The sequence below is a fragment of the Lepisosteus oculatus genome, chromosome 11 (assembly GCF_040954835.1).
Source record: "Lepisosteus oculatus isolate fLepOcu1 chromosome 11, fLepOcu1.hap2, whole genome shotgun sequence".
NCBI lineage: Eukaryota > Metazoa > Chordata > Actinopteri > Semionotiformes > Lepisosteidae > Lepisosteus > Lepisosteus oculatus.
In genome coordinates, this window is record NC_090706.1 from 10,623,054 (window position 1) to 10,650,483 (window position 27,430).

Below are 27,430 nucleotides of genomic sequence, written 5' to 3' on the forward strand. Positions count from 1 at the left end.
TTTTCTTTTGTTTTTTTTTTCTGTTGTTTTTTTTAGATAAACAAGGGGAGCAAATTTAATGTTCTTAACTTCATGTTTGGAGGAGAGAGAAAAAAAGTTTTCTTGAGCCTACTAGTGAAAGGTGTCCTAAAAAGGTGGAATCGGGCGGAAACGTTTAAGGACCACCACGACTTAATACTTCGCACGCCGAATGACAAGCGAGGAGCACACTGGGTTTGAGTTTAGAGTCTCTTGAGTGAGAAGAGAGGGGAGGAGTCGAGCTGTAGGGAAAACGTGTTGTCTCTTCCACCGGGCGGACTAGTGCAGGCGCGCAGCTGTCGTTCTGTAGGGCTCGTGATATACAGCAATACTACTTTGCTGTAAAAGACATCCAGCTTCTTCTGCCGGCCGGCGGAATGTCCGGCGGCTCTAAAAGGGCGCTTTCCACGGGTGAGTCCAGCCATTCCGTCCCACAAAGCTTTCCGCTGGAGACTGTAAAAGGATCATGAGTTGCGCGGAGGTTATGTACCCAGCCCATGGACCTTGCGCACCTTATACTTCAGCCTCTTCTTTCAGCGTCAACAGCCTGCAGGTAAGAACTGCTTGTGTGACTGGCTTTCATTTATAACACCACTAGAACAAGCGCACTTTCAAAATGGGTGGTGATGGTTTTCCTCCGTGCTTTGCATAATTAATCGTTTTGTAAAAGAAAAGATAAGCGCGTTTTAGTTTGCTCTTTAGGAACGGGGTTTATTTTTAGCAATCTACGGGGTGATTGCTTGGGTGATAGCCTATAATTTATGAAGGCTGTTTGCTTTTGCTTTTTAAGCGCAACTAAATGTATTTTCATGTGTCTAAAGAGCAGTTAAAGCACTTTTTCTTATTTTGCTAACTGTCGTGTTCTGTATATTCATAATTATTGCACGTTTTTATCTACAATTCCAGACAGTAATTATTTTTATCTGGTGTCTTAAACTCGGCTTAGTTGTATCAACAAAGCTGTTCCGTGTGTTAAGTGGAGGATTTGTCTTCATGAATGAAAGTGGATCCTGGCGTGCGTGGATCCTTGTTTTGAATGGTCAAATCTGTTTTTAATTTTCTGAACTGTGATCACCGTAAAAAGGTGCTATACAACATCAAAAAAGAACGGACTCTTCCGTTGATTGCATTCCCCCATAGTAAATATCTAGATAAAACCGCAATTGCCTTGTCAGATATCTGGGCAACTAAAATCCCTCATTTTAATTTAATCTTCAGTAATATCTCCTTCTCAGTCAGACGGTTTAGTGGTTAAATCCCAGCTAACTTTTCCAATTCCAGGTGTAGGCTAGGAGAACAGGAGATACCCGGTGCCCTCTGTGATGGCTTACTAACTTCCACTCTTGCTCTCTTCCCTGGGTCACTGGAGTTCGGGAGGGAAGGCTGAGCTCCCGCGGTCTTCACCTGACCTAAGTGGGGTCATGATGGGGGCTACGAAAAAGGGAGGATTTGAAGGTTAATAAAGGAAAAGGCATCACAGACCCTTTTTTAAAGCGCATTTTTCCCTGTTTTTTCCCCCTGCGGTAAGGTTTTCGGGGGCGGTGGAAGGATGCAGAAACGGGTGGACAGTGTTCTCGGGACTGGCGCGGCCTCTTTCCCGGGCTCCGGTGAAGGCGGGGAGAAGGACAAGCAGGCCCCCGAGGCCAAGTACCTGAGCTCCCGCTGCGTCCTCTTCACCTACTACCAGGGCGACATAAGCAGCGTGGTGGACGAGCACTTTTCCCGAGCGCTGAGCTCCTACATGGAAGGAGACGGCAAGAAACGTGTCGCGGAGCTGGGATCAGGTGAGATCGGGGCGCCAACACCGGAGACGTATCCTGAAGAAATCAGGTCTCTCCCCAAATAGTGTGACTTCTTTATGCTCTTAAAGGGTTCAACTTAAATTCGCTGTCAGACACATTTTTCTTGAAGGAATGCAAGACAAATTAAACATTCAACAAGTCACAGCGCATACTGTTTCTTTTACAGCTAATGTGAATAACCTCTTTAGTTTATGGCTTATATGGGCGTTTGCAGCTCTCGGGGGGGAATGATGACCATACTGAATTTATAGAAAACGTTTTGTGAATACGGCACATTGTCCCATTGCTTCTCTTAACCTTGAGAAAGGGCGACATTTTTTGTAGTGGATTGTGACTTTTGTCACATTTTTAGCCTTTTGGAGATCACCGGTCCCTTTCAAGAAACCAGCAGAAAAATAGAAGGAAAAATATATTCTCAAGAAGAGTCCCGCAAAACAGAATTCACAATGTCCTAATTTATTGCTTTGTAAATGTCGTAATTCCTACAAATTCGTACAGTTAATATCATCCCTCCTGTGTGGGGTGAGAATATATACTGTGCAAGCTTCATATCCCCCGTGACACTTCTGCTATGAGGCCGTGGCCGGCGCTCTTGTCGGCTGGTGGGGTAATCTGCCTTCAACACGTCTAAGAATCTCTGCTTAAAGTCCATCAGCAATTAACGACTAACCTACAAAAAAACTGTAAATCTGACAGTGCCCTTAGAGCCCTTCGTAGTAAGTGAAAACTCTTGTACACTTACTAATAGTAGACGCGTATACTTCCTATAGCCTACATTTAAGACAACTTGACGGAAGACGCAGCGCCTTGTTACAGATACTATGTATAAACGGAATGTGTGCGTCTTTACGCTGTAATGTAGAACGTTAAAGCGTATCGCGTTCAAAGACAATACCGACTGGTGACTTATCTAGGGTTGTTTGATCGGGACTTTATCCCGGTGTCTTTTTCCAGTGGAATTCTAAATATAAAAGGAACAGCTAAAAAATAAACCGACTCCTGACATTCTAGTAGGGGCAGACGGTCCAGTGAAAACAACAGGTGGGAGGCCTGCGCTGTCAGAAGACAAGATGTCGCCACAGAAGTGATTTAGAGCGGCTGTTTCTCAGGTTAAATACCGCTTCTGCTTCCTTATATAGGCTGGGAGAACCGGTGACCCAGCGACCGTTTTCAGGATGCGCCATTTAGTTTATTTACAAGTTTACGCGAGGGTTTTAGCACTTCGGTGAAGTCACGCATGAGAATTTCGCACCTTGTCCGATTCCTCAAATTAGCCGCTGTGTACTGACGGACAGAAGGGTCTTTCCCTCACACACTTGCTGTGGAACAGTAATAAACCTTTGCTGGACACTCTGACACCATCGAAGACGCGGCACCGTTTTTTGGCGAAAACCGCGCTGTTGAATGTTTTGCAATTGGTGTTTCAATACACCGGCGAGGCAGCAGTGATTTGTGCGGTGCCCATCGATCCTTCTCCAGACAACGAGAAAAAAGAAAATAGAGCAAAAAAAAAAAAACCTACAAAAATGCTCCTCTGTTATTATTTAACCCTAAGGCTTACACAGCGACAAGGACGTCAGAGGGAACACTTCTACTTTTTCGATAGTTTCAGCAACTTAAAATAGAAAAGTGAAAGTAAATCAGAATGACCTCAGCGATTCACTGCAATACTTAGAAAAAAAATCAATGTTTTGTTTAAAAAAACATGTTGATGAGTCCATGTCGCAAACGTTATAAAAGTGTTGCATTGGTCCATCTGTGTATCGTTTAACATGTACAATGCACCACATAGAAAACGTTGTGCCATCAGTGTTGAATGCACACAGGAATCACGCACTCAGATGCTTTAAATGGCTAATTGTCTCTGGTGACGAGTGCATGAATCCCTGGTCATCTGTCGTTCTAAATAAAATCCCGTAGCTTATTCATCCCCTACTTTCCAACAGTTTGTTTTCCAAATTAAGCAGCTTGGATGCAGACGGCAGCTTTGCAGTGACCCCGACGAGAATTCAACCTGATTGAGTCTTGCGTTCACGCCCACTGGTACAGAGATCGAGCAGGAAACACAATGCGTACTGAATTGACATTCAGTATCTCGAAACGCTTCATTCACCAGTTAATCCTAACTACCTCTTGCCTGGATGAATGGATATTCAGTAAACATGGGATAGGTATGGCTAAGAAAGAAGTAGGGTTTAAGAAACAACATGCCGTACACTAAATATGGGAGTGGACAATACTACAGGGTGCCAATATTCATATCCTTTTCTCCTCTTCATACTGAGGCTCATCACTCCATGTGCTGCTTCTCCGCAGATTCTGCTTCCCCGAGCAGCAGACGAAGCTTCCCTCCCTCGTTCTGGGACAGTAGCTACCCTTCCCCGTCGAACCGAGGACACTCCGATGGGGCAGCATATTCCATAGACCCTTATTCCCCTGCCCTGCACCCTGGCCTGCCTCCCCCGCACCCTTCCGAGTCCTGGGCCTACCCGCCGAGCCCCGCCTACGCCCCGCCCCGCCCGCTGCATGAACTCTACTCCCCCGCGGGGCTGGAGCCTCACTACAGCCCCCTGCTGATGCCCACGGTGCGGCCCAGCCGGCTGCCCCCGCTCCCCGGCCACTACGATGTCACCAAACTGGACGCCACCCCCGCCTGGCCGGGCCTGATCCCCGCCAGCGACGTCGCCCAGACCCTGACGCTCAACATTGACACAGGTAGGGGGCCTGCAGCCTGTGTTTCTGGCTGCTTCATCCCACTCAGGGTCAGGGGGGAGCTGGAGCCTGTCCCAGCATGCAATAGGCACAAGGCAGGGTACACCCTGGACGGGACGCCAGTCCATGGCAGACACACACAGGCACAGACACAGACATACTCACACCAGGACCAATTGACCTACCAGCGTGGCAAGAAAGCAGAGCACCCTGAGGAAACACATGCAAACATGGAGCAAACATGCAAACTCCACACAGATAGCACTCCAAGTCCGGAACTGGACCCAGGGTGCTCAAAGCATCTTGATGCAAAATTATTATGAAACTCAGAACAGTATCAGCTTATGAGTACATTAGGGTCTCAACATTTGTGAAGGTTTAGTGCAGAAAAAGCATCACAAATAGCCAAATTCACCTGTTGCCAAGTCCACCTCTATACTGTAACATAATGTACTACAATGTATACAGTAGTGTGTATTAGGTGCTCTCTTATGATGATAATTAAAGCACTAATGCACATTTATGTACAGTATACTTTCTTATACATTATAATTATCATGCCAAGCCATATCCTTCTGTGCCTCAGATCCTGCCACAGATGATGCTGCAGAGTAAATGGCTTTAAGTTAATTAAAATAACAAGGATCAATTGAAACAAATCACAATATTCCACACATATAAACACACTGCTGTGAGTCATACTGCATATTCAGGTCCTCGGATTTTACTGAGAGTTTAAGCAACAATTGAAAACACAAGAACAGAGAAGAGGTTTCAAATGGACATTCTGCTCGCATGGAGGCTAGTTTCCACAGAGACTCATCTCAGTCCATTTCCCTTTACGGAGTGTCAGTAAGGGGACGTTTGCACACAAGCGCTGCCTTCCCATTGCCCAGGCTTGAAAAAAAAAGAAGGCATGCTTTTAAACAAAAGTAAATTGTACAAACGTAACCCTGTGGCGTTTTGGAAAACAAACCTCAAAGGGCTGTAAATATGGAGGACAGACTGAAGCCATGCACAGACAAAATAAACTAGACTTGAAAATGTGTTTCTGTGAGGCACTGATGTCAAATTACTGAATATGGATAGATGGTAGGATGTCACTTTAACTGTGATTGGTCTAACCTGCTGCCTTTCTCTTGTTTAATATTCCGATTCAGGGCTGCAACACCACAAGAAAGCCAAAGAACTGTACTGGTTCTGACACCTCTGTCACAACTCCCCCAGCCAGCTGATGGAGACTATAAGACAATTCCAGCTCGTCTTTGGAACCCATTTGTAACTTTTGTCTGTGTGTTTTTTTTTTCAATCTTTTGTTCTGTGAGTACCACAAAGACAGAGCAAACAGCGAAAGAGGAGCACGTCGCCGGAGATACACTTCCGAACATGGGTTTGCTTTATTTTTTCATCCCTCGGCCATCTTTGTGAGTGAAGCTGCGCTGACCCCGGAAAATTGAACAACCACAGACACGTTGAGCAAGAGCGAGAGAGGGGAGACCAAAATGGTCAGGGAGGAGGTGACCAGCAGAGGGCGTTATTTGCCTGCATTTTCTCAATGACGTTCCAAAGTCATTTTCGCGTACCTGTAATGTTTTCCTTTGTATTTATTCTGAAGTGCAATGACAGGGTTGGAAGCTGTTGTTTTTTTTTAATATTTATATTTATATGTATGTATTTGTATGTCTGCCAATATAAATTATACTCAAGCAGATTTGCTGAAAACTCAAGGTGCTGAACCTCTATTGGTAGAAGGGGTTGTGTTGCAGCTGTTGCTGTGTGCCCTAGACTGCTTCAGTAAAGAAAAAAGGGTGCAAAATTATGGCTGAGGTGTATAACTATCTGTCACATAACGTTATTCTTTTGTTTACCTGCTTTAAACTATGGATAAGTGCCAGCAGGAACTTTTTCTGTAAATCCAGAGATCGCGCCATGGTTCTGGAAAGTTCTATTTGACGGGCCTGTAATGAACAGGGTGTCAACACAGTTCTGTTTCTACCTGAGGCTCCTTTGTGAAGAAAGTGGTTGTAATGTGGCCACAAAATGACAAGTGTGCAGGCACAAAATGCCCTTTCCTCATTTTTCTCAGTCTGTCCCTTAGAGGCCAAGAACAATGAAGGAACAGATCATTCCTTACTATTAAAAAGGACAGCGCATCATAACCTTTGGGCTTGAAAATGAAGTTTTCAACACTGTACTGCTGCCAAAGAAACATGGGGTGCGATGACTTTGTGGACACCTTGTAGATCCTCACACTGGACCCCATGATGCAAGGGAGGAGATCTGGAAGTACTCACAAGGGCAGCTGCTACTGTTCAGGTTTCTGGTAGTGTTTAGTTTTGAAGGTTTTAAAAAATGAGCTGATCCCGCAGTATCTTAAACTCGTGATTATTCATTTACCAGAACTCTTTGAAAAGACAATCCCTGCTATTCTGCCAATAAGATTTGTTAGTATCTAAATACGCAGTCCATCTGTGGGATAAACATATAACAATACAGTTGCGGACATAGAATTGACATTCAGTATCTTGAGACACTTAATTCACCAGCTCATCTTAATTATCTCTACCCTGGATGAATGGATATTCAGTAAACATGGAAGAGACTAAGAAATTAAGAAATAGGCTTGAATAAACAATATCTGGTACACTAAATACATGAGTGGACAATGCCACACTAGAGTGCTCCAGTTCTCCAACACACAGTTTGGCTGATGAGGGAGTTCTGAGCCTGCTGTTTCCAGAAACCTATTGCTACAAAGATACAGATGACTTTCTGAATGCCCCAACTCTAGTTCATCTGTTTGTCTGCTAAAATCATGCAATCATCCTGTTTTGACTGTATTCCTGAGAAAAAAATGGACAGCATTTGGTTTTATGCATGTGACTGAGTTTTTTTTTATTATTTTGGCAGCGTGATGTTTAGTTAACAGTCTATTTGTCAGTTCTGATCTGCACTTGTTCATTTTGAGAATCTGACACTTTCATTATCCTCTTATGTAAGTCACCTTAAAGCTGCCATCATTTCAACTCCATTGTGGAGTACGTACACCTTTGCCATAACATACCTATAAAAGGTCAAGAAAAGGTCATTTGTTTTTTACTTAACACTTATGAAAAACTCCACAGGCTAATAAAAGATGCAAAGAGGTTTGTCTTCTGTTTAAAAGTTATTTGCAGAATAGAATTCATGTATAATATGCATGGGAAAAAAAGGCTCTGCTAAGAAGAAAAGTATTATTAGCTTTGTATTTTAGAGATGTCTGTTATCTATTTCATGCAGGAGGTTGCAGCATGTGGACAATTCATTTATGCTGAAACCCAGAAGAATTCCCAGCCAGATCTTTTGAACAGTCGAAACGTGGCTGTAATTCTGCACGTTTTGCCAAGAAAAAAAAAGTAATGATACTTTTTTCCCCAACAAATTCTGCAGTTTCACGCTGAAGTCTGTTTATTTGTTTTATTTTTGGTACACAAGAAATGATAAAGTCAAATGCCTTTATTCAGCAGGAGATGCTGTTTTTGAAAAAAAATATCAATAAAAGGAGTCATTTCTGGTAATGTTGTTCTTTACTTGCTTCTGCCAATTAATGGTTTAGATTACAAATGTATTTGCCCCAAGTGGAGGCCCCAACAGTGGTTTTAAGGTCAGAATGTACAGCTGCATGAGATAAAATGAGCTTTAGAATGGCGTGTGACCTAGCAGTTCTGCATTCTATGTGTCAAAATTATGTGGCACTGGTCATGCAAAAGTAAACTTGTGATCACTGTGAAACCTACAGTATGTATGACCTGCAAAAATGAAAGTCCATCTACTTCTTTGTGCAATGAAACCTTGGATTGGTTGCTGTTTTGTGACAAGTTTTGCAAGGCCGTATTTTGTTTGGGTACGCTGATGACTTTTTTAACTGCACCTGAACTGTTTTCATATGATTCAACATCACTGGGGAAAAAAATGGTCATAAATGTGGATGGCATTTTGGACTGGGCTCTTTTTGTCATCCACTTGATCATCCATCATTGATTGATCGTAAATGTTCCAGGGCTTGCAGTATTTCCCAATCTCACATCAGGAACAAAGCAGTAACTCACTGTGATATGTTTATGTGATAAAGCAGTTCTTTATGGCGAGGGGCAGGACAACCTGGAGCCTATCCTGGGAATACGGGGCACAGGCAGGGCGCCCTGGATAGGATGCCAGTTTTTGGTATTTGCATACCTTGTCAATATATCTTTGGAATGTGTAAGGAAATCAGAGCATCCTGCAAAATCATATGTAAATATGAGGATAACATGTAACCTCTGCAAGGAAAGTAACCCAGATTCGAACCCAGGAGCTAAAACCAGTGAGGCAGTGGACCTACCTACCACACCACCCTGTCACCAGAAGGCAGAAAAGTATGCATGTATTTGTACTTTCTTATAAAATTATAATTATTATCATTATCATGCCAAGCCATATCCGTCTGTGCCTCAGATCTTGCCATAGTAATGCTGCAGAGTAAATGAGAATTTTACAACTTGCCTTTATGTTGAAATAAAAAATATGGTATCAGTGTCCTTGTATTCATGTCCTCATATATAAAATGTGTGCAGTTTGTCATCAACCAGAACATGGCTGCCATTTCTCAGGCGGGCTCCCAGCCCTAAGTCACACTGTGCCTCTTTTACAGTGGTGAATTCCACAATGCCAGAAGCCTAGCCTGAGGCTGAGAGTCCCATTGAGGTTGCATCCTTGTAACTGGCTCGTGTGATTTTGAGTAAGATAAGATACGATCACTTTATTGGCCATATACAATTTCTTGTACTAGGAATTTGCCTTTTTCACATACCCAAACTTGCTCTGCCTGAGACACACAGACAGGGAGAGAAGCTTGGGGTAAGAGCACATCAGAGTACTCAGCTCACTGGCCAAAATATTAAGCAAGCCTAGCTGAGAGAAAAGACCTTCTAAGTGACAGGCAATGCTTTATGAACTTGAGAAGCAGGAGATAACTTCTGACACCTTATTTGGCCTGAACAAGTCTCAAGCCTCAAGTCTCAGTCCCATTAAAAAGTGGTAGAACGCTTTAAAGCATATGTTCAGTCCCAAACTTTTCCCTCATCTGATATTTTTTACATTTATGAGGAAATGACTGTATTTTCTGACAAGTGCTAAAATAGTGCCAAAACTCAGATTAAAGATGCAGATTTAAGATATACAAAACAGAGCACTGGGGCTTTTAAAATCTCAGTCCCCTGTTGTTTAAAGGTCTGATGTAGCCAAGAGCTATGTTACAAATGTGTCTGCTTGTAAGTCTGAACTGGAAGTATGCTTCACTACCACAAAATTAAGTAATGGGATGTGCTATAGGAGTGACAGCTCCAGTTTTAAGCAGTGGGAATGCCCCCAGCTCGTGATCTATCCAATAGTTCCTGAGGATTGTGAAGTAGTAGCAGACCAGGCCTTTTCCCTCAGTGTGCTGTGCTATGGGGAAAAAAAAGGTTCATGTAACTTGCATCATAAAAGGCATGACTGCATGTTCCACAGACCTGGTGGAGCATGTCACTTCAAACAATGCCAAGAGTCTAACGCCCCTGGACCTTAACCCCATTGAACTCCATCTGCTCTGGAACACTGCAGAGATGCAGTTAGAGGCAGCTCACAGCTATTGTACCAGAATCTCTTTGGAGATTCATGTCAGCTGCTATTGGTTAATTGGTTCCCTGTCTCCAAGAACACCTTTAAACGTGTTGTGAACTTAATGCCATAGAAGGCTGTCTCTTAGTGAGTTTTCTACTGTTTCAGAAGAGCATTTTCAAACACGCTGGTGGTGTCTCATACTCAAGACATTTTTTAATCGTCATACTGAAGCACCTAATAAAAATCTCACTTGCAAGTCTCGCAGGCTTTGTCAAACGCGTGTTTGTGTTTCAATTGTGCCAGGCTGCATTTCAAAGCAACTTCACGGTGCTGTCCGTGTTCCAAACCGATACGAGTTGGACGTGCGCCATCTTGTGATCAGAGGTGAAAATTACGTCTATACGACCACGCGCGGGGTTGGACACATTTCTATCGCAGCCCCTCTGTGTGCAGCGGTATTCAGGGTTTTACAGGCACTTTTGAAAAACAGTTGTGAAGCCAAAATATCATTATTTCGTTAGCGTAGAGCTGCAATAAAAACCAGAAGTAACCCTTAGACATACTGTAAATGCATGAACCAATCGTACTGAAAGCTTCGTGCAATTTTTGCCAACCCAGACGGAGAGAGAAAAATTGATGATCCTAACAATTTTCTTGGACTTCCTGAACATCACATGATTAGGATTTTTCTTTTGCCCCCAGATGTTATACAGCTCTGAAGCTGAGGTGACTTGAATTTAGTGGATGTTATTATTTTTCTCCCCAATATTATTGTTATAGTCCTGAGCTACTACACCGAAGGACAAGAATAACAGCCAGCTTCTCTTTCTTTAAATGATAATAAGGAGTTTCAATATCAGGGGGAGTAGGTGAGTATGTATGTGTGACCCTGAACTGGATAAAGCTGTTAGAAAATGGATGTACTGTTGGAAAAGGGGTCCCAAGGCCCCAGAGCTGTGAGCCAGCAATGTTAACCACTGTGGCCCCATGTCACCTGGCTGCTTTCCCCTTTTTTCAATTTAGAAACTGCAATGCATTGATGAAGAATAAACAAACATTGATTGAAACACAAGAAGTATATTGATAATCCCAAACACAGAGTCAAGACTTCTATTTAATTGCAAAACTAGGTGATTTTCTAATCCCAGGAATTTCTGTCGCCTGTTTCTTTCAGTGCTGTTTAAAGTGCTCGTGGTCCAGTATTTTTTACAGTATGTACTGTACAACTGACTTTGCAGATTCACCAGATGGAATTAACCTCCCTTATATTAATAAAATTAATGCCTAATCTACACATTGTTAGCAGATACTATCCATCCTATTCTCTCTGCTTCTTCCAATGCAGGAAGAAGGAGGAGCTGGAGCCTGACCCCAGCAAGAAACAGGTACAATTTAGGATAGAGCCTGGATGGGACACCTGTCCATAGCAGGGCGAACACACACACTCACACCACTTTTCCCAGAAGCTAATTAAGCTACCAGTATGTTTTTGGACTGTAGCAGGAAACCAGAGCATTCAGAGGAAGCCCATGCAAAAATGGGGAGAACAAACAACCCACATGGATAACACCCAAGGCTGGAATTGAACCCAGGGCTACAGCACTAACAGGCAGTAGTGCTAACCACTGTACCACTCACTAACCCCCCCAAACATCTGATAAAGACTCATGCAAAAAGTTTCTTTTCTGATACTGATTCTCTTCAGTCCATTTGAGCTGTCTTTTGTCCTGTTCTCCTGTCAGTGCTGAGGTTGGAAATCCTGGCACTGCTGCAACTTGTGCCTCTTCCTTCCTGTCAGATCACACATATCATGTATAAGGCAGGTTTGTGTCTTTGCTCCTAATCCTCTCTCCACTGGTGTCCCCCAGGGCTCCATTCTGGGTCCAATACTGATCTTGCGCCACCCATTTCTTAGGTAGTTTCTTTCTATGGATTTTCATATAATCTTGAATGCTGATGCTGCTATAACTGATTCTGATACTCCTGTCTCCTGTCTCATCTGTGCCTGTCTCACAGCCATCTCCTCCTGGCTGCACTTCTGAAATCTCAAAATTTCTTCCCTTCCTCTATTTCCTTCTGAACACCACCTCTGCCCTCCTGCCCTCCTGCCCTGTCATGAGTCTTGAGTCCCTTGTGACCTCCCTTCTCCAGCTCCAACCACATTTTCTCTCTTGGACTTGGACTTCTTCCTCAGCCTCCCTGTCAAAGCTCTCTGCCCACTCCCGCTTATCCAGAATCCTGCAGTTCTCTTTGTTTCCTCTTCCTCAGTTTCCTCACACTGCTGCACTGTTCTAGATCCTCGGCAATTTCTCGACTCACTGCTGCTTGTATCTGATTCAGAACTCTAGTTTGCACCAGCCTCTGTATCAACTGCTCTGTTTCTGCCATCTTCAGTCTGTTCCACCACCCCCTCCTGCCCATATTTTTACCCAGACACCCAGGTGAACACCTCTACTCTTTTAGGAAATAAAAGTGCCATGGGGTCATTAATTACCAAGCATTCAGGACCTCATCTGAAGAGTAGTACCTCCTACAGCACAGTTTCCATGGTCACCATGCTGTAGCATTGCTTTTAGATAATTCTGTTTCAGAGGGAAGACAGCCACCTACTGGTTGAGCATGACTGCTTACAGCAGCAGCCTTTTATGTCACCATCACAGTTACAGCCACAGCATGGTTTAGCTTTTGAAATCTGATTTAATCAACTTCCAAGTGGGAACTTTATTGTCCACGGTGTGTATGTCTACATGACACAGCATTCCCTTGACCTTAGTACAGATTCAATTAAATACATTAAATCTGCTGCTGGTGTGTTATATAAATATTGTCTGTTGACTCTCACAAGAAGGACTGAGCTGTGTTTTATTTACTCGTTTGTTTAGAGATCACTTAGTTATAACACGCAATGCTATTATTCTTAGCAAAGGCAGCATTTGCATCAGAAGTTGCAAATGCAGCAAGTGCTGTGAGAACAGAAGAAAATCTTAGAAAATTGTGTTTTTACACAGCGCTGGACGTCTTAAAACATCTCCCCCAGTGTCTGCACACTCCTGGTCAACTGCTGGCAGAAATCAGAGACGCTCTTCGGTATTCCTCCGCACCGACAGGTGTCGCTGTAACAGTGCAAGGCAGTTGGCGTGTGGTGTTGCTCGGCCATGTTAAAATAGTGTGTGTGCCTGTGGCAGTACTGAGAGAGCAGAGAAGCGGTAGCCCGCCATTGTGCAGAAATAGGCTCTGTATAGAGACAGGGGCAATTAGCTCTCACAACAGGCATTTTACACACTCTGCCGTACTAAATATAAACTAAATTAGATACACAGGCCTCAGGGGGAGAAAGAAATGTCAGCCAGCAGTCTTCTAGAACAGGTAAAGAAAGGCACTTTTTAAATATTTACGAGGAAAAAAAAACAGCGAGACGTAGTAGCAGAATCAGCCGTGACTCTCTCTAGTACAGTAGGCCTGACCACCTGCTATAGAGACTGACTGCTGGGTGAATTTTTTTTAAAAAAAAATTCTTTATTTTTCCTTCTTTTTTTCTTCTCATAACTCAAACCTTCATGAATCACCTGGACCCAATCCAGAGACCGAAAGGCCAAGGAAACAAAGGTGAGTTGGCGTGGAGTGGTGGCTGGTGTGGTGGGTGCCGGTGCTCGCCTAGCGGAGGGACCGGGCCTCTGTGCGTATGTGGCCGGATGCTGCTCTAGGCCTCGGTCCGCTTGCGAAACCCCGGGTTTTGTGCCAAAAGATTTTTGCAGCATGAGGCGGCTTGGAGCTCGACCTCTCCAAGCGCAGGTACCACCGCACCTCGCTTTTTTGTGAGCCGGGCTTTTATTTTTAAAGTTTAAACTTGGGGAGTTTTTCCTCCCTCGGTTTTTGTCGTATCGCGCTATCCCGGCTGACTTCTCTACCTGTGGCTGGAAGTAAGGGAGTGGCGAGTGACGATAAGTTCATTGTATGAGTGAAAGATCTAATCCGAAACTTTAATTTACTGTTTCCAGGCGCTTCGCGTCTTTTGAATGGTTTGTAAATTGATCGATTATGTTTTAGAAAACTAGTTGAGCCCGAAGGGCTACAACTTGGGGGATCGGCAGTGAGAATCGTGCCAGTTCGATGGGCATTCCTCATTTTTCACCTATTACACCTCTTCGAATATTTGCTGCCTGCCCGCAGCTCCGTGCAGATATTAATTCACACGTGTATATTTTTCGCGTAATTACGTCAGTTGGCACAAAGCAATTTCCCTGGTTTCCGCTTTCCGTCGCTTAGCCGAACGAGAAAATAGATTGTGCATTTCTTCAATTCGGAATTTGCCATGATTAGTTCTCCCTCGTGTTTGAACTCTCGGAAACTACCTGGAAAGGTGGACGGGGGGTTGGAATCAGTAGGCCTCTCTAAACCGTTTTGTGTCCTGAAAAATAGCGTTAGCTGTGTTTTCCATGTCTGATTTTTTTTAATAAACGCCATTTAAATCGGAACCCGGAAGAAATCGTGTCTGTCCTTTAAGTTGGGCAACTGCCGTAGGAGGATGCAACTGTGTAGAATCAGTACCGTCGTCTTCAGTTTAGCCTATATTGGAGGCTTGCTGGTGCCAAGTTTTGCAGGTAGCGACAATTTAAAGACTCGGCTGGGTCAAAGCCAGTCAGTGGTGCCGACGCACACAGCCTTCCGGATAAGGAAATTCCAGTACCGGGGGCTTTTTCAGTTGTGAGATGTGGTGACTGAGCCTGTGATCGACCGACGTTCAGTTCAGTGATTTAAGACTGGATCTTATGATCCTTCTGTTCAACTGGAGTGAGGAGGCATGTACATAACTTATTGGCCTTACAGCAAACAGCTGTGAAGCATTTAAATGCACAAGAACTACAGGTTTGTTGCTTTGATGCTGCTAAGGAAATGTAATCACCGATGTTGAATTCCAGAGGGGAGGAGTTTCTGATGATTCAGATGTTTCTGATTGAAGTAATAGAAAGTAGGTCCGGGTATCTTGAGAACTAAGTTTGGTGTTAAAATATCCCTCCTTTAAGGCTTGTTGAAGACTCACTGCCTTGCAGGACCTTTGAAAAATGTCTAGTAGCATCCTACAAACACCTGATACTCTGGTAGCTCTTTGAACTGATGTAAAAACTGTGAAGTTATTCTTCTGTGGATTCCCCCCCCCCCCTGGACCATAGTGTTACAGGAAGAACAAAAACATTTTATAAAGTGAAGTATATTTTTAAATGGATGTGAATAATCTGTTAAATGTACCTCTCTTCCTCTTTGCAGTGCAAAACGGAGCTGTCAACCAAAAGGACACTTTAAATGATGACGAGTTTGAGCCTTACCTGAATACTCAGGCTAGACAGGTAAGTTTTTATTCTCCTTTTCCTACAGTAGTTGGGGTCTATTTGCAAGTTATCTATAAATTCCCAGGCAAGAGGGTGATGTGCAATAATGTACAAGCATTAAGTTCATAGTTTAACATCCACAAAACATCTTAGCCAAACGTTTTCTAGATAAGTGTACTGAAGTGGCCTTCCTAGATTTAAATTTTCTGAGGATAATCAAGCAATTAATTCCTTGTATAATCATTTTTGATTGTTTTAAAAGCTGGAGGCTAATAAGGGTTGTGATGAGTGAAAACAACAGATCATCCAAAATTTTCTCTCTGCGAGGCATTGCTTTGTTTTTAAGGCCTAATCCGAAGCAATTTTGATATCATGAACAAAGGGAGTATCTGTTTGTCCTCAGACATTCCCGGGTGCTGATAAAGGACTCTGCTTCGTTGTTTGGAGTCTGTGACTCTGTGCCCTGTGACTGCTCAGCTGTGGGCTTGTTCTTGGATGAAACGATTTCCACAGGCTCCAAAAACAAGCTCAAGATGTGCAGGGGCCTTGTGTGTCTGGATTGCAGTACGCCCTCTCTGGGCAGGCTGGCATTGTTCTCACACATCCTTAGGTGCCAAGCCTTCAGTCTCGTCTTCAGGTGGAAGTCAGGTGTGTGGTTGAATGTACAGCCTCTGAGCCAGACATGTTAGTCTGTGTTCCCATCCTTAGGCCCAGTGACCAACAGGGAGTCTTAGATTATTTCAGGTGTTTAAAAAAAAGAAGGCAAGTTCAGTTCCAAGAATTGGCACCCATATACTGTTTCTGGTTTCTTGGTTTGGAAGGTTGCCTCTTATAATCTTATTAAAAGTACCATTGTGTTTGGTGTCTCTATTTAGCTTTACACATGCATATAGGGCGTCTTTAACTGATTTCATTTAATGAAATGGGTCCCACTCAGGAAGTGTTATAGTGCAGTTATTGTAAAAGGGTACACTATTTTTTGTTTAGAAAAAGGCTAAATTGCTTGGATGTTAGTACTTAATGTGGCTCCTTTCTAAATTCCTTTTTTGCAACTTAACCAGAGACTGGATTTGAGGCAGCCATGTCAATACACCTCACTAGACTAGTCTGCAGCTAAAAATAAGGATGGCCACTGTAGTTCAGATGCATTTTCATGATGTAGCTGATGGAAAGCATTATGCTCGGTTTTGTTCTCCAAAGTGCTGTACTTTGTAGACAAAGTTGAGCATCGATTGGCAGAATGGCTTGTTGTATTTTAAGTTTGCATTAGTTTTATACTTTGCTCCTTTGACTCTGTGTGCTGCGTGTTTTGGAACATCCTCTGTGTGTAATCAAACATAGGATAATCGCATTAGTGGTTGGCATTCCAAAGAATCCCAGAGGGGGCCTACTTTATCTGGCTCTGAAATGCTGCTCCACCTCTCAGATCATTTGGAAAAGTGCAAAATTAATTCAAATTATAAGGGGGGGGGACGATTAAATGGATTTTGCAAGCCCAGAGTGCAGATGAAGCAGCACACTGGGGTTGGCTACCCTACTTGTAATGCACAGTGTCATGGGCTCCTTAATGGTCAAGTGGGATGGACCTTGTTTTAATGGCTTACCCAAAGGATGTCACCTCCTATGCCTCCCCTGTTACCATACTGGGGCACTGATTTGAAAATTGTGGTCCAAAGAGTGCCACCTACTAGTAAACCAACACCACATACAGCAAACAATTGTTTTGTTGGTGGTCTCTTATCCCACTGCTGTCCAGGACCAGTCTTTCTTGGCTTTTGAGATTTGATCAGATCAGGCTACAAGCAGGCAATTCTGCTCAGAAGTGCTGTAAGGAATATGCTAATATTAATTTAATATAAGTCACCTGAGGTTATCAATGAGAGGAGGCGGTTATGTGATGCTTGCAGCCAACTGTGCTAGTAGTAGATCTAAAGACCTCATCCAGGTGCTTTTTGAAAGAAAGCTTTAATTTTTGTGAATAAAGCAAAGCTGTTGGTATAAATTGAGGTTCAGCTCGATGATTCATATCTTGGAGACAAAAAACCTCTGTAAATAACCCTTGCTGACGCTCGCTGCGATCCTGTAGTTGTGCCATTACACAGGAAGCCATGATACACCAAATGAAATGTTATATTATGTTGATTTACATCAGCTTTGGTTTGTTTTAGGTTGAAATACGTTTCTAAAATGTATTTGGATACGCTATACGTTTTCTTTCATAGTAATTGATTGCATCCTTTTAAAAGGAATGTTTTTGTCAATGCTACACTTCCGCAGGTTTGTAGAATAGTCTTCTGACTGATGTATGTTGATGGAACAGTCTGGTAGCGTCTCTCTGAGGAACGGTTTCATTTAATTTTACAATGTTAATCTCTTCCCGGTTGTTTTAATGTTGTTCTTGAAGTAAGAATGCTCAACATTTTTTAACAAAAATGTGCTAAAATACAATAGAAAAGCACAAGATTGATATTTATACACTTCGATACATGCATTAATTGGGATATTTGTGCTTCTCACACCTGGATTAATTTCTTGCAGCCGGAGCTCTCTGTTGCTTCTTGCTCAAATAGCTGTGGCTCTTATTGGACATTCTGATAGTAATGCTGCCTGGGGTATTTAGGTTTGCCTAACAGTAATGCTGCATTTAGGTATATCACCTTCATGTAGGTTGACCTGAGCAATGTTATTATATACCAGATGCACACAGTGCTGAATAATGTATTTTTTTCTCCACAGAGCAATGCCTATACGGCCATGTCAGACTCCTATATGCCCAGCTACTACAGCCCGTCTATAGGATTCTCCTATTCCCTGAATGAAGCGGCCTGGTCTACTGGTGGTGACCCTCCCATGCCCTACCTGACCTCTTATGGACAGCTGAGCAATGGGGAGCACCACTTCCTGCCGGACGCTATGTTTGGGCAGCCAGGGGCACTGGGGAGCACGCCTTTCCTTGGGCAGCATGGTTTCAACTTCTTTCCCAGCGGCATCGACTTTTCAGCCTGGGGCAACAGCAGTTCTCAGGGACAGTCCACACAGAGCTCGGGCTACAGCAGCAGCTACGCCTACGCTCCTAGCTCCCTGGGGGGGGCTATGATCGACGGACAGTCTCCTTTCGCTGCCAGCGAGACGCTCAACAAGGCTCCGGGGATGAACAGCTTGGATCAGGGCATGGCTGGGCTAAAGATTGGAGCGGGGGATGTGGCACCCAAAGTGGTAGGGTCTGGGTTGCCTGGCGGACCCCCCAACCCAGTCTCCGCGGCTCCCAGCATGCCTCCGGTCTCCATAGCCCCCGCGAAACCCGCCTCCTGGGCAGACATCGCCAGCAAGCCAGCCAAACCCCAGCCCAAGCTGAAAACCAAGGGTGGGGCAGGAGGGACTAACCTACCCCCTCCTCCCATAAAACACAACATGGACATTGGCACCTGGGACAACAAAGGGACCATGCCCAAGGCGGCTGCTCCTCAGCAGGCTGCCATCCCTGCCAACGGCCAGCCGCCCAACCAAGCTTCCCCTCAGCCCGCCTCCGCTGCTGGAGGGGGGCCGCCGCAGCCGCTTAGCAACGGCCAGCTGGCACCTCCCGCTGGCCAGCCCGGGCAGCACCAGCAGCCTCCGTCGGGTCAGCCTGGGCTGGGGGGACAGCAGCAGCAGCAGCAGCCGCCACAGCAGCCTCCCACGTGCCCTCCCTCCGCCCAGCCGGTGCCGCCGACCCGCTGGGCGGCCCCGCGAAACCGTGCCAACGGCTTTGGGGATGCCGGGGGAGGGGCTGGACAGTCCCCGCCCAGCTCTGGGGCCGGCGGGGTGTCGGCCTCCCTGGAGCCCCACCCCGTGCTGGAGAAGCTGCGCTCGGTCAACAATTACAACCCCAAGGACTTTGACTGGAACCCCAAGCACGGGCGGGTGTTCATCATCAAGAGCTACTCGGAGGACGACATACACCGCTCCATCAAGTACAACATCTGGTGCAGCACGGAACACGGCAACAAGCGGCTGGACGCTGCGTACCGCTCCCTGGCGGCCAAGGGCCCCCTCTACCTGCTGTTCAGTGTGAACGGCAGCGGGCACTTCTGCGGCGTGGCGGAGATGCGCTCCCCGGTGGACTACAACACGTGCGCCGGCGTGTGGTCGCAGGACAAGTGGAAGGGCCGCTTCGACGTGCGCTGGATCTTCGTCAAGGACGTTCCCAACAGCCAGCTGCGGCACATCCGCCTGGAGAATAACGAGAACAAGCCGGTGACCAACTCGCGGGACACCCAGGAGGTGCCCCTGGACAAGGCCCGGCAGGTGCTTAAGATCATCGCCAGTTACAAGCACACCACCTCCATCTTCGACGACTTCTCGCACTACGAGAAGCGCCAGGAGGAGGAGGAGAGTGTCAAAAAGGTAACTTCTGCCTCGCTCTGCGAACCCCACCAGGCACTGTAGAGCATGTGCACTTTCTCAAAACACCAGATAGGGGGGCAGGAAATAATTAAAAATGGGTTGTTTTTTAATAAAGGTAAAAAAGATCAGAGAGATCAGGGATAAGATAACTTTATTGGCCATATACAATTTCTTGTATTAGGAATTTCTTTTTGCATACCCCAACTCGCTCTCCATGAGAGACGCAGACAGGGAGAGGAGTTTGGGGTTAGAGCACAGGGTCAGCCATTTATACGGCGCCCCTGGAGCAGTTGGGGTTAAGGGCCTTGCTCAGGGACCCAACGGAGTAGGATGCCTCTGCTGTCCGCAGGATACGAGCTGGTAACCTTCCAGCCACAGGCACAGATCCTTAGCCACAGATCCACTGTACTGCCCAAGAGATGCTCTCATTCGACAATTATTTGCATATGTTGTACCTTTAGTCCCAGAGCACTCAATGTATTGGGAGGAAGACCCCTTTCATGCAGTACTGAAGTGCTGCAGCCACCTGCCACAGTACCTCAGGTGGTGAAGTGAGAAGCTGCTTCACTAGTAGATCCAAGATTGAGCCTTAGGTAGGCTGAATTGTGCAGGACCAGAGATGAATGAAACCAGGGCACTGGAGTTCAGACCCATATTGTAGTGCACGGTGCCATTCATGAACCTTAAATAACCAAGGGGTCGGGAACACCTTTTAGCACCTCATCTGTGGGGTGACACCTTGTATTTCATAGTGTCCCTGTCTCAGTACAGGGGAGTTGTTGTGAAACTCTTGGGTTAAAGGAAAACCTGCCTTCTACTGCTCCCCTCAAAACCACTGCCTGGGTTTTCTCACAGCTCCCTTGACCTTCTGGGACCTAATGAGTTTACTTGTCTGAGAATTTTAGAGATATGTGATTTTACGGTCTGCTGCTGCAGAGACACAGGAGATTTTATCTCTTCTAAAGGAAGGCCCTTTATCAAAATTAAAGATTAATGTAAACAGGGGCTATTGTACATACCAGTCACGGCTGTTTTTTTTTTTTTGTTTTTGATGGATTTTTGCCGTGGTGGAATTTACGGTAAATGTTTAATTGATCAGTTGTGAATTACAAAAGCTCTAGTTAATTGGGGCTCTCAAGTTGAACTATTTGTACAGTGTAATTACAGCTTGACAGAGTTGGTGTCACTTTAATTAAAGTCAGATCTTTGTAAATAGTTCCCCTCTGCTGTGTGTGGTTTATTAGTCCACATACGTGATATTGTAACAAATTTGCTTATCGAAGCATAAAAAACAGCACCTTATTATGTAGTTTCACGTTGTGGTTAATAACGCGTGGATATCTGTAGCTTAATTTACCTAGAGTAAGATCCCTCCTGCTCTGCCAGTTCAGTACAGCAGGCTGTGCTAAAGGTCATTGTGCTCAATTCTCCACATGGCGCTCAAATTGCACTATGTGTACAGTGGGTAGCGGTAGTGCCCATTTTTATTTAGTCTTCTGTGGATTAAGCCAAGTTACTATGAACAGCACAGGTCCACTGCTGGAATCTTTTCATCTGTTGGTGGAGAATATGCAAGACTGTAGGACCTGGGATCATACTAGTTGATGCAGAGCATCAGTGGTATATCTCTGCACTGTAATTTCGGGTTCTTATTGTTTGCCTCTTCCCACTTTTTAGTATTGAGAACTTTCAGGTGTTCTCTGACATGGTTATAATTTGGTAATTTTGGGAAACATTACCGATTATGTCCAGTCTTCAAATTTTTGGTACTCCTGGTGCTAACATGTAAGGGAAATCTTATCAGTGTCATGATTCCAAGGCTTATGTATAGCTGTAGGTCAGGATTTGAGTTTTTGATAAAAAATAGGCTGCCCCTGCTTGTGTAGATTTGTGAAACACATCTGCCCTGGAGTTCTGATCCAGGTTCTGTGCAGTTGAGCTCTGATAAAAGAAGGCATGTTCTAAGACCTGAGCAAAGAGGTGCACAGGTGCACTAAAAGCAGCAGCAGCACTGAAAGTGGCCGTCACCAGTGGATCACCCCTGAGTGCGCTTTAAAAGTCCTTGTGCAGTTGGTGCTGCTTTGAGAGTGCAGTACGAGGACGTGTGGTTTAATATCTTTGCTGCTGAAGTTTTAATCTAGATAGTGTTGCAGTGTCGCTACCACTTGTGTGGTTCCAGGAACTGTAGCTAGACCATAAAAGTTTGTTATTCACATGTACATTTAATACATTCTTTTTCTGACTGATTAATTGGCTGACTTGAGTACAAAATTTCCCGTATTTTTTTTTATTTTCATACAAAGGGATAAAGAAATGGATAATATTCTGCTAGTGTTTCCTACTTTAAAGTTTAACAGGGTTTTTAAGACTGAGCAAAATGATCTGGAGCTGTATTTTCTCTCACTTTGCCTGGAAACATTCGGATTCAGTAGAAATTCAGGTTATCCATTTGGTCCAATTACCAGACTTCATCTCTGATCAGCTTTACGTCAGGTAATTCCTGTGAAATGTGGCAGTGGAAATACCTTGCTCACTTGTAATAACTGGCAGCATCCTGTATGCTCTATGCTTGGTATTCGTAAGTGAGGAACTACCTGATCCCTTTGTTGCATTTCAGAAGACATCAGGTTGCCCTCAGCAGTTATTCAAGTCATTATAGACTGAGAGACCATTTAAGTAAAATCAGATCTCTTTAAGTTGGGAAGTGCTTTCAACGTAATAATGCCTGGCATGTTTTCTCACCTTAAATTGTCTTTTTAAATGAATTAAATGTAATTTTCTTACTTCAACAGGTAGAAGTTCAGGGAAGTGATCCCTATACCAGTAACCCAAACAGGAGCCATTACCGACTGCAGGTACTGTTTGTTTCTTTCTGTTCTTTGTGTGGAATGTTCCCTTAATTGTTTTTTCCCCTTCACTTCTGAGCTCAGAGAGGTTAATCAGGCTCCACCGCACTTGACATCTATGCCAACTGCGCTTTGTCCAGAGCAGCAGCTGTGCTGAATGATGGTCTGCAGAGCAAAGCAGAATAGGCATTAAGAAGTTATTAAATAATGGACACTTTAAGGTTTATATAATTTCAATAGTGTGGGTGTTCTCCTGTTTTTCTTTATTTAAATAACACTTGTCCTGAATATATAATTTCACTGATAGTCTGCCATGCCATTTTAAATGACAAATTAAAAACTCTTAGGTGGGTTACTTAGCAACCAGTTCAGGGGCCCTTCAAAACTTAGGTGTAGTTTCTCTTTATCAGTCTTGTTACTTGGTTACATAGTGGTTATTGAAATTTTCAGCGAAAATCTAAGAGATGACTGCAAAGTGTTGGAGAAAATCTGATATTTGGTGAAGGGTCCCATCTCCTGTGAACACAGCCCTGTGAAGCATGGAGTCTGGTCATCAGTGGTGTCACTTTATATGAACAATATGCAACATTTACTTGATGTCACTAGATATCCTTTTTTTAAAGACTGATTTGATATGCTACTAATAGTTATTCTTGTTTTGGTTTGCTTAGAGTATTAGTCCACAATTGTAAGTAGAATTAAAAAAAAAACTTCCCTAATAAATAAACTGCATTAAAAAAAAATACTGTTTTGAAAACATTTTTACTGTAATCCTGGGTTTAATCAAATAAGTAAGGTCTGTGGCATTTACCAGCTTAAACCACTGAGCCTTGAAACTGTGGGGGGGCTGCCTTGGCCCAACCAGAAATCTGCCCCAGTGCTCTGGACACACAGTGCACCTGTATGAATCGTCTGAGATTCTGTGGAAGATTTTCCAAGCTGTAGAAGATTCGGCATTTTTTACATTTATGGGTTCCTGGATGGAATCCAATAGGCCGCGTGTTGCTTACTACTGCTCTCGGTGGATTTGGGGTGGACAATTTAATCAACACACCTGATGTGTAGTTCCAGAATAAGTCTTAATTATAAAAATGGCATGGCAGTTTAATCTTGTTTTATAATAAAGACATTGCCAGATTAAATTTGAACCTTTGGCTTTCCTGGCAAGATGGGTCACTAATTTCAGGATCCCTTCCTTGTTGGCCCATCTTAAAGTTGCAGGCCTGGGTACAGGTGATACTGCTTTCTGGTTCTGTTGTACTGTACGTTTTCTAGGTCTGTAACTGAGCTGCAGTCAAATAAGTAAACAGCCTGCATGTGATGTCAATAAGGAATCCCATGAATTTTTTATTTATACTAAAAGACTAGTTCTACTGCTGGTGATCTAGTTCTGTACAGTTGCTGTCACATAGCTCTGGAATTGGGTGTGCAAGTTTGGTTGTTTTTTCTATGTTTTTTTTATTGTCATTCCTCCTTGTAAGGTGTTCTCAGCTGCCTAACTAGAACAAGGACAAATGAATGCCAATGATGGCTCATTGTCTAGTAACCAGAAGGCCCTCGGGATCTGTTTGTACAAATTGATTGAAAGAGAATATAATTGTGTATTACGTGATATGTACGTAACCTGTCTTTGAGTGGAGTTCTTTAGGGTGGAGAGATCTGAAAGAGGGCAGGTCTGTGGATGATTGAGAAGGGATGATTAAAGGGTGTGTTCTTTTGAAAATGCAAAGCTGTCTTAAATGAACTAACAAAGTTAGGAAGACATTATTGACCTGTGTGGACTAAAAACAAATGCACCACAGATGCATGAGACTGCGTGTTCCATTTCCAGAGTGCTTGTCTGATCATACCTTCATATCCCTGCAACTACAACCCTAGCAAAACTACAGGAAGTGTGCTTTCTTAGGTAAAGTGTAGAAAAATGCGGCTACTAACATTGAGCTCTTAACCTTAATTTTAACCATACCCATCAAAATAACCTTCAATGTAATTAAGATCAGTTGCTCAGTTGAAATGAGCACTTTTTTTTAAACTTGGTCATGTAGTTGAAGTTTTAAAACATTTAAAAAGTTGTCAGCTAGAGATCAGGCCATGGTATTGACATTGAAGTTCTATTGGTTGCAAGGATTTGATCAACTGTTCTGTACTGTTTAATGTTGAACTCGTGAACTGTTGTGTGTTGCGGGCTGTTACTCTCCATGTAGATGTAGAAAGTTATGAATGTGAGGTCGTTCAGCCCATGGTGTGCCACGTCCAGTTGAAATGCTCAGGTTTTAAAATGTTGTCCAAGGTACTGATGCAGCATTGCTGATGGTTTTTATTTTTTCTTATCTTTTGCAGGATCGCCAAGGACGTGTCAAGTAACAGATTGCTCTTGAGCTAAAGACTGTGATGAACCCCATCCAGATCTTTTCAGAAATTCACGTGGAAAAAATTAACCAAGGACAAAAAAAGAAAAAAAATGAAGACTTTCTTGATTTCTGTTGACTTTAAAGACTTACTTTGAACTTGTAGTTTAAAAAGAAACAATTATTCATAGGACTACAAAAACTTAAAAGATCTATAGCTTCTTTAGGTGAAACGGTCATTTTATTTTCGCCTTTTTTCTTGGTTTCGTGATTCCACTGCATATGTTTTTGTTTTGTTTTTTCCCCCTTTTTTCTTTTTTTTTTAAAATGAAATCTGATTTTTACAGTCCATCAGCCAGGCTTTGTTTCCTTCACACTGAATGTAGTGTGGATATAAAATAGTAGTGACTTCAGGTGTCCACAGCCCAGATTTAGTCAGCCTGTGAAACTGGCTGATGTCTTTTCTTTCCCAAGGAGACTTTCTTACATCAAGGATTCAGAATGGCTGCTCCTTCTCAGTGCATCGCGTCTTGAGCAGATGAGGAATACCTGTTTGTCAGAACCCCTCCCCCTTTGGGGAAAAAAAAACTTCAAGGAAGGAATGAAATTAATTGTGCAGAAGAGTACTGAGTTTATTTTTATTGTATTGGTTTGGAAAACAAAGCAAAAACATGTTAGTCTTGGTCTTGTTTTGATTTTATTGTTTAAATGGGCTGTGTTCTGCTGTCTCGAGGAAAAACACTCAGTTTTTTTTTTTTACAAAAGTTGAATTGTTGCTATGGGCTGCTTTTTGTTTTTCTCTCCGTTTTCTTGTCAAGTCACTGAGGAGACGGGCTTTGCCATACTCTATCTCTATTAATCAGTTCTCCGTAATAAATGTGATATCCTATTCAGCAGAATACTGTGTGCATTCCCCTTGTTTGATAAGCATGAGTGTTGTCATGCAGCGCATCTTGTTATAAAGAGGAAATGAATGTTTACTGCCCTCAACTGAGACGCACACATCCCCCTCTCCCTTCCCTCCTCCTCCTCCTCCCCCTCCCACTCCCCTGAATGTAGAAGTTGGTGCAAGACCGGGATTTCCTCTTCTGGAAATATGGGGTTTTGTCAGTGGCATAATAAAGATGCTGCATCAAGAAAAGTTTGTGGTTTTCTTTTTAAAGCCACTAGTTGGAAGATGTTCACATGTATCGATGCTGACCTGGATGGGGATGTGTAGACTTTCAGTATTTGTTCCTAGGTTTATTGAACATGTACTTAACTGCTCTTGGGACAAAGTCATTCAATCAGCATGCAACCTTTAGTTAAAAATGAACTGTTAGCAGCTGTTGGTGAACTAGTTAATGCCAAAGATGAAAGTAACTTAAATTGCCTAATCAAGGCCAGGTCCTGGAGGTGGAATGATTTTGTACATTACTTCAGCAAGAACCTGTTATCCATGTCTTCCGATTTTTTTAATACCACGAGTAGAATTTTAACAGTGCCTCATAGCCATGTGTTTGCTTGTATTGTGATTGTGAAGAAAGCAACAGTTGCTAATGGTCATTTGTTCCACCTCTTGTGGCTGACCAAAAGCTGGGGTGGGGGGAGAAACCAAGCACATTGTTTTGAGCTTCCCTGGGACTGCAGGAACTTGAGACCATTTTTAATGATGGAACTTAATTTCAGTGTGGTCATCCAGAGCATGAGTGCTAAATGAAAGCTGACTAGTAGTCAAAAGCAAGTGAACTCTATACAACTATTAGAAAATCACGGGCTCTCCTTACGTCTGCAGCCAAACCTGATGCAACAGCAGCAAGGCATTGACCTTCGAGGTATCTGGTGCAGTCTCGTTGGTTGAAAGTGGTAGATATCTATGCTTACCTAGGGAATCAACTTGAACTTTCATCCTCATTTCTGCATACTGCCTAAGATAGTGATGCTGTATTATGAGAAGTCATTTTTCTTTTATCGGGTTTGACCAGCCAGTTGAGTTTTTTTTTTGTTGTTGTTGGTTTTTGCCTTGATACAACCGCACTTCCTGCCTGTGTGCAATCTTGAAGTGTTTCACTGGTTGGTGCACTCTGTACAGAGTGTATTGGGTTTTGAAGGCATGCTCATTTAGTAGCGTTACAAAACTGGTGAAATGAGTGTCCTTTTCTCCTCTACCCATGTGGACTGTGTGTGAGCTCAGCAGTGCTTGTGGTGGGGATTGCATGGGGGAATCCTGGGAAGAGAGCATGTCAAGTGAATGTACACTTTCCTCAACGTCTGCACTGGGCATTCACCATGTGATGGCTCCAACTGCGTCCTTGCAGCTCCGTTTATGTGAATCCTTCGTGGACCGCTGGCCTGCCGTGGCTCCCCTCCTTTCTCGTCGTTCTGCACCACCACTG

The 27,430-nt window shown here is 43.7% G+C and overlaps 2 protein-coding genes across 2 annotated transcripts; both read left to right on the forward strand.

The window, feature by feature from the left end:
* The first annotated feature begins 233 nt into the window (after positions 1-233).
* Positions 234-9,086, forward strand: vgll2b (vestigial-like family member 2b). The gene is made up of 4 exons (XM_006631510.3): positions 234-571; positions 1,547-1,802; positions 4,137-4,535; positions 5,693-9,086. The coding sequence occupies exons 1-4, from the start codon at positions 485-487 to the stop codon at positions 5,734-5,736; spliced, it is 786 nt and encodes a 261-aa protein (XP_006631573.2). The 5' UTR covers positions 234-484; the 3' UTR covers positions 5,737-9,086.
* Positions 9,087-13,316: 4,230 nt separating this feature from the next.
* ythdf2 (YTH N6-methyladenosine RNA binding protein F2) lies at positions 13,317-26,196 on the forward strand. The gene is made up of 6 exons (XM_006631449.3): positions 13,317-13,517; positions 13,733-13,757; positions 15,417-15,496; positions 18,215-19,861; positions 22,654-22,716; positions 25,048-26,196. The coding sequence occupies exons 1-6, from the start codon at positions 13,491-13,493 to the stop codon at positions 25,069-25,071; spliced, it is 1,866 nt and encodes a 621-aa protein (XP_006631512.2). The 5' UTR covers positions 13,317-13,490; the 3' UTR covers positions 25,072-26,196.
* Positions 26,197-27,430: the final 1,234 nt, after the last annotated feature.

Bases quoted from the DNA above. Each gene is read 5' to 3' on its own strand.
- ythdf2 (XM_006631449.3), top strand. From the start codon at position 13,491: ATGTCAGCCAGCAGTCTTCTAGAACAG. The intron at 19,862-22,653 runs GTAACTTCTGCC...TTACTTCAACAG, and splicing joins AGGAGGAGAGTGTCAAAAAG to GTAGAAGTTCAGGGAAGTGA. The intron at 22,717-25,047 runs GTACTGTTTGTT...TATCTTTTGCAG, and splicing joins GGAGCCATTACCGACTGCAG to GATCGCCAAGGACGTGTCAA.
- vgll2b (XM_006631510.3), top strand. From the start codon at position 485: ATGAGTTGCGCGGAGGTTATGTACCCAGCCCATGGACCTTGCGCACCT. The intron at 572-1,546 runs GTAAGAACTGCT...CCCTGCGGTAAG, and splicing joins TCAGCGTCAACAGCCTGCAG to GTTTTCGGGGGCGGTGGAAG. The intron at 1,803-4,136 runs GTGAGATCGGGG...GCTTCTCCGCAG, and splicing joins TGTCGCGGAGCTGGGATCAG to ATTCTGCTTCCCCGAGCAGC.